The following is a 12,214-nucleotide window of genomic DNA, read 5'->3' as shown; positions in this document are numbered from 1 at the left end:
AGAGCCAGGTGCATCCGTATGAGAGAGTTCATATTAGAGAGATATTGCAAACATCTGCATGTTCTGCGTGTCCTCATCATTTAGATCCCTGTGTGACAGTAAAAGGCTGTGGAGAGGAGCAGAGGGGAACACCCGCTAAAAAGCAACTGCCCGGTTTGTTCTGTTGCCAAAAGACCTTACTGATGGGGCTCTGGGAGCTCACACACACACACACACACACACACACACACACCTATGTTTTTTTCTCTCAATTTCTTCTCACTTTCTTTCACTCTAATTAATTTGTTCTAATGTTCACCATGGGCTTCAGTAAAGGGTTATTTTATCATTATGCTTATGTGCAAAATACAGCGCCATGACTTGTTATCAGCTGGTTTTGCTAACAACGACTCACCTGGCTGGAGCAAACTTTCTGGCTTGTTACTGGAACACTTTCAACTCAGGCGTGACGTCATTCTCAGCTCCAGCATCCAACTTCCAGAACGCACCATTAAGACTTTGTGTTTACAGTCTATGGATGGAGGAATGTTTTTAGATGCATTATGGGAAATGTGTTGTTAGGCACTGCTGGTCCACCACTTTGGTCCAAACTAAAATATCTCAAAAGCTATTATATGGATTGGCATCACATTTTGCACACACAGTCATGGTTCCCAGAGGATGAATTTTCATGACTTTGATAATCCCATAACACTTCCTTTAGTGCCATCCTTAGGTCAGAATTTCACTTTGTCCAACCCTTTGGTTTATGACCAAATACCTGCAAAACTGATGTTCCCATCAGCCTCAGCTGTACTTTTGTGCTAAATAGCAAATGTTGCCATGTTGAACATGTTAGCACTGATGTCAGCATTCTGTATCCTTAACGCACGCATGCACGCATGCACGCATGCACACAGACACACACACACACACACACACACACACACCTCTGCTGGCTCTTCCCCTCAAGTGCACCAGAGAAGAAGGAGTGGTATCAGGATGTTTCCAGTCTCTATAAAACTTTATCATTATGAGGTGTTGTGAATAATGTGTGTCTTTAAGATGTTGAAAAAATGTGGATCTGCCCCGGCTGCCCTCATGAAACCTTCACCCGAGGCCACAATCTGTAAGAGACCAGAGAGATCAAGTATAAGAACTAAACCAGAGGATCTTGTTCATAGTGCAGAAACACACCATGTGTATCCAGAGTATATGTGTTCAGATAGAGATATATAGGACAGATATGAGGCTTCAGACTGGGAAGAGTGTTGATTTACAGTTTTAAGATTAAGATTAAGATTGCTAAACCACAGTGGGCACAACTGGAGTCACATGTGCAAAACTCCAACTCTAACTACAGTCTGCACAGCAGCAGTTCATGTGGACCAAACTCTAGTTCATTTTTCATTTACAGTAAATAATTATACGCCGTACCGTTTGAGAGAAACAGGTAACAGAGGAAAGATACCAATGTGTCCAGGTCAAATGTCTGAGGTTATGTACACAGCAAAGAAAATAAATGTGAAAAACACTATGTCTTTACAATAGTAAAACTTTTTTAATAAGTTCTAATAAGTTCAAGAAAAGGACGAGCAGGTGAACAGCCCACGTGGCTTTTAACTGAAGGTACATTTAACAAAACAGAAAATGACCATTCATTGGTGTGCATCGCATGGATGAGTGAACTCTAAAACCAAACCAAACACAAACGAAGAAACTAATTGACTCCATCTTCTTATATATATTTAGGATCATTACAGGTTTCAGCCATCCTGTTGATGGAGGGGGAGATAGGGGCCTTGTAATTTTTACTGATGGAAGCAAATAAGTGGCACCAGTTAAATCCTAACTGCATAATACAAACTAACGTTGTTGTCAGTTAGTTGTGAGTTGTTTAAATACTGTACACTTGCACATGCCAATGTGCAGGGTGAAATCACTTGATTGCTTGTTTTGATGCGTGGATTTGTCCCAGAAATGCTGCGATGCAAAGACAGACATGAGAAAAGTCCTCCCAGCTGATTCAGATTATAACAGCAGTGCAACCAGCAGCGGGGACATCTTGGAAAACACTTGCATTTGTAGTTTTACAATTTTTCAAAATGGCGTCACAGTTCAATTGACGTCCAATTGCACATCTTTTATCTTTTATTTCCTAAAACATGGATTTTTTTTTCGGAATTTGTACATACTGCGAGGGACACAGTGAGTCACTTGTGTGCTCTCATAATATCACCACAACAAAGACACACATCCAAACCCTGAGAGGGCTTCTGTTGTTCCGAGTGACATTCAAGAATACACTGTTTGTCAGCAGCAGTGACCCACAGACGAGTCACCTTTTGCATTCTCACTGAACTGTGTAATCCCTCTTCTGTTCGGAGTCTGCATCAGTAAGCACCCCGGAAGAAATGTCACTAAACGTCTCTTATTTTCAATCACGTCTGAGAGAAATGTCCAGAAAATGAAAGTACTAAAGACTAGCTCTGCGGCAATTAGCCCCATTTCCTTTATTATGGGCAAAAACAAAGCCAAACAAACAAATTATTTATTGCTGAAATAAACAAACGGCCTGTAGTGGTCTTTACAAATAGTTTTTATTTTTTTATTTTCTGTTGTTAATTTCTAAACCCTTAGTCCAAATTTAGACTAGATTGAATTTAGACTTTTAAATCTCAGACTAGTTTTACATTTATCAGAAAAATCCATTGTTTTGTTCAGCCTTTTTTAAAATAACATATCAACAACAGAAACACCTCTCTGTTCAACACCAACACAAACTACATTCTTCAAAACAATCGTAAAGTTAATCAGAGGTTGACGAAACCTGAAAAGAGCAAAACCATGCAGCAAAGACAACACATAAACAGTCACTAAATGTTACTCAACAATCAGAAGGAGTAATAAGTCACTTCCCCCCAGAGGGTTTTGAGCCTGCAGCCATCGGACTTCACAGAGAGGATTTCCACTCTGAAGCCTCTAACAGGCTGCATTTACCAGAGCAAACACAGAGGTCAAGATGACAACACATCAGTTTTTCCTGCGACTAAAAGCGAACAAAGGAGACACGTGTTGGAATTATATCAAGTAAATAGTTCCCAGGAAAGTTTTCTTCCTTTTGCTGTGGCTGTCTTGAGATTTTTTGGACAAACATCACATGTTATGAACTATCTAGCTCCAGATCTCGGTCACTGTGCTTATTCCTTATTCCTTCTTAGCTTTTTTTTCCTCTTGACTGAACTCTGGACATGTGTGAAACATTTAACATCCCAGAAAAACTCAGAACCCCCCCTCCAGAACAACTGTTGAATTCTGAACTCGATTTACACTCTGCTTTGTTACCCCTGCAAATATTTTTTCTCCATCTCACAGCAAATCTGCCACAGTGAGAAACGCAGAAACGCCTCCATACGCCATTACAGAGGCAGTACATTCCAGTCTTTTGTCCTCCGCTGGCAGTTCAGAGCAGCTGCTTCAAACTGGCTGCCCCTTTTTTATATCTCACCTTGTTGTTTGGGGGAATGACAGCGAGGCCCTCGGAGAGCATCACACACATTCCTTCCCCTCCTCCTCCCCCCTCCCCTCTTGATTGCCGCCCTTTTCTACGGGGACGTGTACGTTGTTTAATGTCCACAGTGCACATAGACAATGCCCCACTTGACCTTTGACCCCTGTGAGGAAAAGGCATGCTTAATCTGATGTTGAGATCCTCCTCTGCTATTGTATGTGGCTCTAGACTAAAGGGGGGGGGGGGGGGGCAGTCCCTGCATCTGCACACCAATTTATTTGTCACACAGAGAAACACAGCCCACCCAGGGAAGATGCCGCACTTTCCACTTGTCTGTTGACCGTGTCTTCACCCTGCAAACTGTCACTCACCCTGCTCGTCCCTTTAACACCAGACAGGAAACCTAATGAGGCTATAAGCTCCTGACCGCTTGCATATGTGGATCAATAGCAGGCTAAGGTGTACCTTTAACAAAACAAGGTCAACAACAGCTTACACTTTCAGACATTGTTAGATGTCTGGCAAAAGACAAATACTGTCCACCTCTTAAAGTATGAGTCTATCATTTTGAGTTAGACAAGAAGAGCAATACTCTCTGTGTCTGTACGGTACATGTGTCACTAGTTATCTTAGCTTAGCACAAAGACTGAAAACAGCGGGGAACAGCTAGCTTGGTGCTGTCCAGTGTTAGCAAAATTCACCAACCGGCATCTATAAAGATACGATTTTTTTTTTTGACATTAAGGTGTGAATTGGTGAACTTTAGAACTGCTAGTAGGTGGATTTTGTCCCCATTGGACAGAGCCAGGCTAGAAGTTTTGTCTGATTACAGTCTTTGTGCTAAGCTAACTGGCTACTGGATGTAGCTTGCTAGAGATGAGACTGATGCATGAGTCTCTTTTGATGTGTCTTTTTTTTGCTATGCTTGAAGCCAATTTTGAGTGAGACAATTAAAAACTAAACTGATTGAGCACTGAGATCATTTAAAGGTGCAGTCCATCAAATACTAATACTAATTTGACCTTATAGAAGCTGTTAATGACTTGATTAGCAAAGACCTAGTCTGCAATTCACCAAGAACGAGCACCACAACTAAGTAGTATTAGCAGTAATAAACTGAGGTGAAATGACCGGCAAAAAGTACAAGTCTTAGAAAAGTTAACACTTTAAGAACAAGATTTTAAGTTCAAGACCATTTAATTTGCCTGTTACTCTATACATCTTACAGTTCAGACAGTTTTATAAGAATTCATATGGTTAAACATTTTACTGTGTAAAAATACATTATCAATTAATTGTCTGCTGGTATAAGGTTTAATGCAAGAGAGCAAAGAGATGAATTATCCATTCATCTTACTGACAGTCAGTATAATATATTATTTTCAGATTCCAGTAAATAATGCAAAACAAAATATAAGAGGCTAAAATGTGCTTCTAATATTTTAAAAAACAGCATAGCCTAAAAAAAGAAAACATGTTTCTTTGTTCTGAACAACCAGAATTCTAACTCATGTCATCTGGTTGTAACGTAAGTTGTAACGGAACAAAGCGGACAATAAAAAATGAAATAACTTATTTATAGAACATAAATTATTATTTCCAAATATTTACACATGGTACCTTTGAACATCAGTGCATCACAGACAAAATTATGTATCTCCTCAACGAAAAAGAAAACTGGTGATAAACCCTGTGCTGGCTTTTTGTGGAAGCGTACCAATGGTGGTTAAATGTGAAAAATAAAAGGACTTCACATTCTCTCCAGCACTCGAGGACGTTCCCTGAGTCGTAGGCCATGTGAAGTGCTGAAAATCTGCATTTTTTTAGTCATGGTAGAGAAGTCACTCAAGACATCCATTTGGGAAAAAAAATGTTTACCTGAAGTTTATTATTTAGTTTAGTAGTAGTAACAGGCCACAAATGTATAATCAATATCTTAAATTAATAATGATAAAAAGGTTTGACTATTTTTGATCATTAGAACCTTGTAATTAATTTGGACATAAAGTTATTAAGAATGATTACATAAGACCCCAATAACCAACCTATGGTTTGGAGAACTTGTTGGATTACACTGTTGGACTGCCAGACTGCTTTGATAAGAGGATAGGATATAATACAGTGTGTTTAGTGTAATCTAACATCACATATGTAAAATGTTCATATTCATGTAACCTGTAATAATACTAACAGTCCATTAAAGTTGAACATAGTGCTTGTGTCCCATGGGCCAAACAGTGGTTGGTAAAACATAAATTCACTTTTCATTTTTGCACTGACAATATTTGTATAAGAGTATACAATTATTTTACTTAAATGGGTGATTTTAATGTGTCTTCAAGATGTTTGGAAGGGATTTGCCTTCTTTTGAGAGTTGGATGAGAAGATCGATACCACTCTTGTGTGAAAGTCGTGTCAATCTTCTCATTTAACTCTCCGCAAGAAAGCAAAGAAAAGTATGCTGACCTATTTCTTAAAAAATGTTTCTTGATTTAATAAATGTATCTTATCATATATCCATGAATATCCAGGCGCTGTAGTGTTGAAGTGGGCAGAACATACAGAAAAAAACAAGAAAACAAATGTTTGAGGTATTAAACATGACCTTGTTGGGTGCATGGTTTGCAAATGCATCACTAAATATTTCTTGCCAAACAAATCAAGCAAGTTTTCTATATTTAAGGTGCAGCCTCGCCACCGCACAGACTGTGATAGTGTTTGAGTCCCACTAACCAGAGAGCCTGACCAACATATGGCAGATGCACTACCTACAGCCACAAGACTCAACCACCATGTCCTCGTACTGTTTGTAGACCACATTGTTTCCTGAGTCGATGTAGAGGATGCTGATGGGGCTGAGTTTGGACGGGGCACAGCAGCTGGGCGGCATGTTGCTGGGGTTCATTGAATTCATCAGAGTCTGGATGATGGCGTGGTTGGTGGGCTCCAGGTGGGAGCGCAGGGGGAAGTCACACACCCCCTCGCAGTGGTACGCTTCATAATCCAGCGGGGCGATGATCCAGTCGTCCCAGCCCAGGTCTCTGAAGTTGACGTGCAGCGGCTTCTTGCTGCACCTGGATTTGGACTTCTTGCCGTGCCTCTTCCCGTGGCGGGTTTTGGACGCAGCCGTCCTCCTTCTCCTGCTGGTTTTGGCGCCAGGGCCTCTCTCTTTGACCTTCCTCTCCAGGCCCAGCAACGCTCTCCCCTCTCTCCTCTCACTGAAGAGGGTCTGCCTCTTCTTAGACCTGGTGAACACCACTAAGATGGCTTTCTTCTGCTTAGGCCTGCCGTGCCTGTGCAAGCCCAGAAGCTGCAGGTCCAGCTCCCTCTCTGGGTTGTCCAGCATGGCCCTGAGCTCCAGGCAGAAGTGCTTCCCCTGGCTCAGGTGCTGCTGCTCTTTGAATATTTCCCACACGTCCAACACCTCCCACTTTGGCCTTTGGGAATCCTGCAAGTCCAATGTTTTGGAGTCGAGCAGCTGCCGGTTGTGGCAGGAGAGGAGCTGGATGTCGATGGGCTCTGTTTCCGATATCCTGAAATTCCCAGACACTTTGGTGTATATCCTGAGCTCGGCTCCCAGCACCTCCGCCTTTTTGGAGAGCGTTGAGACGTCGAACAGATACTGCTGTCTCCTCAGAGGGGAGAGTGGGAGGTCATCTGTAGAAAGCATTAAAACAGCAGGGTCAAATGCATTCTCATGGGGATGATGTGCATACCACAGAGATGTGGAATCTAACAGGAAAAATACCATTATTGTCTGCACTGAATTAATATGGGACAGAAAGTATGAATCATGCAATCAATCCTACCTGCATGCACAGACCAAAACTTTCTCTTCCTCTTGCGCACAGGCACGCTTGCACGCACACACGCGCGCGCGCGCACACACACACACACACACACACACACACACACACACACACACACACACACACACACACACACACACACACACACACACACACACACAGAGCCTACAGTAAAGCTCCATATAGCCTACCTTGTCCACTGTCCACATAACTTGCAATGGTGTTTGCAGCTTTAGAAGAACGAAAGAAACTGGCGTTGAGCCCCAGTCTTTCTGCCGTGGAGAAGGTCTTGTAGATAGACAACATGTAGTCATGAGGCTCAATTGAGTCTTTAGATGTGACTTTATTGTTTCTGTCGATGAATGGCGGTGCGTACAAATCCTTGAAATACTTAGAAGCTTCTTGTCCATCAAAAATCCTCGACACCTTGCTGCCCTTCGGGGCAGCTGGAGGGAAAATAGCAAGAGTGTGAAAACAGGGGATTTCCCAAACAAACATCAGAGCCCCGCAGAGAAAGGCGCAGTGATAGAGATCCATCCTCTGGTCTCGTCCTGAATCAGAGCCGAACCCTGAGCTGTGGCCGCGGGGACCACGGGCAAAGCCGGAGCTGAACTCTGCATCCACTCTGCAGCAAGTGGCTGCTCCGCAAAGTGCGCACAGTTTCGGAGGACAGGCGGTGCAAAGTAAAAAAAAAAAAAAAAAAGAAAAAAAGGGGGGGGGGGGGGGGGGGGGGGGGGGGGGGGGGGGGGGGGGGGGGCGAGAACACGCCCACATTGTACTGTTATCGTTAAGGCTAAATAGAGGGCGCAAATAAAGGCTGTAAAACTATTTGTTCTCTGTCGGCCGTCACCTCCCTCTATATAGCCCGGAGAGGCAGATGTGCGCTGAAAGGACGCTCGAAACTTCTGGTGCATTTTCGGGCACCCACTTCTCCTTCTACAAAACAAAAATGGCTCTTGTTTGAGGATATTTTTCCTACGTTTTTTATAAGTTTCTCTCTGTTCAGGCTGGACTTTAAATATCACTGCCACTGCACCTCAGTGCAGCATGACTTTGTAATTTACCACGGAGTCACCTGCCCTCTAGTGAGGCGCAAACATATCGCCCTGCTGGAACGGAGGAAACATTCAGCCAATCAGCTTCCTTCAGCACCATGGACAGAACCTTCACTCAGCTTTAGAAAATGTGACACAGATACAATAAAGATGCTGTATATTGATGAAAAATAGAATTTATTGAAAAGAGAACATAGTTTCTAAAAATCAATCATCAACAAAATGCAATTTTCATATATTCCTTCATGTTGTTACAGTCTGTTTTAAAATAGAAAACCTATATGGATCTTACACTCAAAGTGTATTCATATCAAACAGATATTCGCTCAACACCACAAGGAAAAGAATATATTTTAACCCCAACTAAATCTTAATTAAAAATTGACCACAGGAAACGAAACACCACCCATGTGCATAATATATTTAAGGATTATATTTTTCATTTAGCAGACTTGTTTGTGTTGAGGTATCATTCATAAAACCACAGAACTATTTAACATATGGGGGTCCCAGCTAAGCAGCAGGCCACAGCGTAGATGACACTGACCAGACACAGACTGCTGGCAGACACGGTTGAGCTTGAGCTTAAGGTGCTCATGCTGGTAGTGGACTGTTGGTTTGTGGACAGAGAGGATGGAGCCTGAGTGGTTGGAGTAAGATTACTTGAAGTGTTGCTGGTAGTGGACTGTATGTTTGTGGACAGAGTGGTTGGAGTCAGAGTAGCTGAAGTGTTGCTGGTAGTGGACTGCATGTTTGTGGACAGAGTGGTTGGAGTCAGAGTAGCTGAAGTGTTGCTGGTAGTGGACTGCATGTTTGTGGACATAGAGGATGGAGACTGAGTAGTTGAAGTGTTGCTGGTAGCTGGCTGTTGGTTTGTGGACAGAGTGGATGGAGCGTCAGTGGTTGGAGACAGAGTATTTGAAGTGTTTCTGACGGAGAAGGCGCGTGACTGGGTGCCCCACTCCATCAGAGTGAAGACCATGGTCAGGTCCTCACCTGCAGGTAGAGGATAAGTAATTAATGTGGTGGTTCATGTTGCATGTTTTTTGATTGTGTCTTAAGTTGATCAACTTCTGCACCCAAGAATTATTTTTTTACAATAAAACAATAATTTTTTGAAATGTTCCTAAAATAAAACCCAAGACCGCAGTACTGACAGTTAGGGGTGACACCAAATAGTTGAATATTCAATGCTTTGATTGAAGGAGCCTGATTTGAGTGCTAATCTCACAGTCGAATCCTAGGTAAGACCAAAGATTTGCGACGAGACGAGTTGATACTTGCAACTACTTGAATCGGGTCGGTCTGCAACGTTCTGAAACCTGCCAGTTTAAACCAATGATTGCATAATTATTAGTTTGCAGCTGACTTTACAAGCAAACTTCCTATTGGCTGTCAAAACACGTGAGGTCCATTAAGTTCTACAACCAGCCTCTGGTGACCAATCTTTTGTCTGAACTGGGCTTCATAAGACAAGGATCATGCTATTTTGGCTATATGGGAGTGCTCAATGTCTGATTTTGCATAGAACTACCTGTTTTCTCCCAATAAGTTAATATACAGCCTATAATGACATACATATCAACACATTGCTCGAAATAAAAGTATGAAACAAAGCTTTTAATAAATCTTTTTAAAGTGCATGAATAAATCCAACCCAACCGCCCCATGAAACATTTGACGTTCACTTTCCATGATTTATGATGTATTAAAACTAAAAGTTGTCGCTGATTTTTTTTCTCTGTTAATTGTTTACTATTTTATTTCTTATTTGCTGCAGAGCTCAATTTCCTCTCTGGGTGAATGCAGTTCTTTACGTCACACTACACTCTTATTTTTCTTGATTTTTCATACTTTTTTGTCACAAGTGGCAGTTGTATTAGCCAGTTTATGTTGTTTGTATTGTGTTTATTGCTATAAAACTGTTTTAATGCTCCCAATTGTAAGCATGATGAAGACGTACCAGCGTTTTGAATGGACAGGTCGGTGAAGTTTGCCCAGCAGGTGCTGAATACGATGGTGGTGTTTCCTTCCAGTCCGTCTACGCTGTTCCCACTGGAGTTCTTCAGGCTGGCTGTTACGGTGAGAGTTGTCACTCCCACAGACACGCAGTTACCCTGCAGACAACAGCACAAGTTAGCGTTTACAGACAGAAGCTTCTTCAACATACTGTTAAATCTTCTAGTGTTTATAGTTTATAGTAAACTATTCTATTTTTTATATTTTCATGTTTTTATTTATTTATGGTGTTATCTAAAATCACATTAGTTAGGATCCCATTAACTCCACAACTATTTTTATGTTGGTAGTCAAGTTAGTTTGATCCAGAATAACATCTTTATGGTGACTTAAGGGAAATAATAAAAATTGTATCAAATTTGTTGCATGTTAAATTCTGTTCCCATTTAGTTAATCTAGTTTGTATAATGATAAGGTGAATATACAGTCTAATGTAGGCTAAAAAAGGTATAATATGCATATTTTAAGGTGGTTCTAGATAAGCAAAGAATTTGCATTTTGTTGAGCAAGCAAATAAATGAATCAAGCACACAGCCTGAAGCAATGATAATTAAAGACTTTGCCCACTAAATCAACAAAAAATAAAACTGTGAGTACTGTACTCAGAAATCAAGATGAGAAGGATGAGCTCTCTGACGATAGAAAGTTAGGAACAAAAGACGGTAAGCTTTCTCTTCAAGCAACCTTAATTATCAGACAAATAATCCAAAAAACACTCAAAAACAAAAACAAATAATTTTTAATAACTAGTATTTTTAGGTAGTTTAATGTCTTCATTATAGTATTATTTTAGTAGAGAAATGAAATCAGGGAGATCAGTAACAAAGGTCCCTAGCAGCATTCAAAGTGGGATGTGGCAGTCAGAACAATAACTATGGTAAAATTTACAGAAAAATTTCTCAGCTGATATTGATACGTAGAATTTGAATTTGGCTGATGCCAATGTTTGTTGTTTTCTTTTGCACCAGGTAAACAAATAAATCTCATTATTAAAAAATCTGAAATTTCCCACATCTTAGGGAGGCAGCTGGAGGCACCACATCGTTGTGATGTTTGTTTGCATTGTTCACTCACGGGGACCTACTGGTGAGCTATTGTAACCCTGTGTCTTTATCTGCATACTAACATTACCAGCCGTTATACTATGCTGTCCGCGGGGAGAAATGTTGTGGTTACCATGGGCTGAGTCGTTTTGTCGGTCATTTCTCCGTTTAAAAAAAAAAATGTTTTACGCATTAAATGTCACAGAAACATTCTTTTGTCAAGCTGGGTAGGACACTTGTGTATAAGTCTGACCAGTTAAAACAACATTAAGGCAGGGCAAAATAGACATCAGCTACTGCCATCAGGCGGATATCGGCCTATTCCAACGTCCAGCCGATGCATCGGTGCATCCCTAATAATAATATCCGATCCTGAGCTGCTATAAATCCCCGTTTATGAAATTTCTCTGATTTAGCAGCAGCTGTGTGGTGAGAACAACCTGTTTCCAGATGTATCATTGCCTCACCTGCTGATCCACAGCCATGAGACTGGGCTGCTGGTACAGAGGACCAACGAACTCCCCGGCTATCGGCTCCTTTATCAGCAGCAGATTGTTTACCCTGGACACATAGCTCACTGTAGGCTCCTCCCTTGTCACTTCTGCTGTGGCCTCCTAAAATATAAAAGCAGAAAACGATAGAACCAGCATTTGTGTAAACCTGACAGATTTGTTTTTTAGTGTAGTTTTTACTCAGCAGATGTTAAGATTAAGTCTTGACGTTCACCTGATTCCAGCTGGGGTCAGATGAAGGTGGAGGAGGCCGGATGATGCCCATGGAAGAGACGTTGAAGCCGAT

The 12,214-nt window shown here is 41.4% G+C and overlaps 2 protein-coding genes across 2 annotated transcripts in view; both read right to left on the bottom strand.

Moving 5' to 3' along the window:
* Positions 1-4,668: 4,668 nt before the first annotated feature.
* Positions 4,669-7,958, bottom strand: gdf6b (growth differentiation factor 6b). The gene is made up of 2 exons (XM_034892909.1): positions 7,491-7,958; positions 4,669-7,147 (listed from the first exon to the last, which is right to left on the bottom strand). The coding sequence occupies exons 1-2, from the start codon at positions 7,834-7,836 to the stop codon at positions 6,255-6,257; spliced, it is 1,239 nt and encodes a 412-aa protein (XP_034748800.1). The 5' UTR covers positions 7,837-7,958; the 3' UTR covers positions 4,669-6,254.
* Positions 7,959-8,514: 556 nt separating this feature from the next.
* LOC117957191 (fibrocystin-L-like) overlaps positions 8,515-12,214 on the bottom strand; it is a 76,605-nt gene continuing 72,905 nt past the window's right edge. Inside the window, exons 68-71 of the mRNA XM_034892786.1 lie at positions 12,143-12,214; positions 11,884-12,030; positions 10,318-10,471; positions 8,515-9,350 (exon numbers count right to left, since the gene is read on the bottom strand). Coding sequence (XP_034748677.1) covers positions 8,848-9,350; positions 10,318-10,471; positions 11,884-12,030; positions 12,143-12,214 — 876 coding nt within the window. The 3' untranslated portion in view covers positions 8,515-8,847. The remainder of the gene's footprint in view (positions 9,351-10,317; positions 10,472-11,883; positions 12,031-12,142) is intronic.

The sequence above is a fragment of the Etheostoma cragini genome, chromosome 14 (assembly GCF_013103735.1).
Source record: "Etheostoma cragini isolate CJK2018 chromosome 14, CSU_Ecrag_1.0, whole genome shotgun sequence".
In the NCBI taxonomy this organism is placed as follows: Eukaryota; Metazoa; Chordata; class Actinopteri; order Perciformes; family Percidae; genus Etheostoma; species Etheostoma cragini.
Note: the sequence above shows the minus strand (reverse complement) of the source record. Positions and strands in the feature narration are given on the sequence as shown.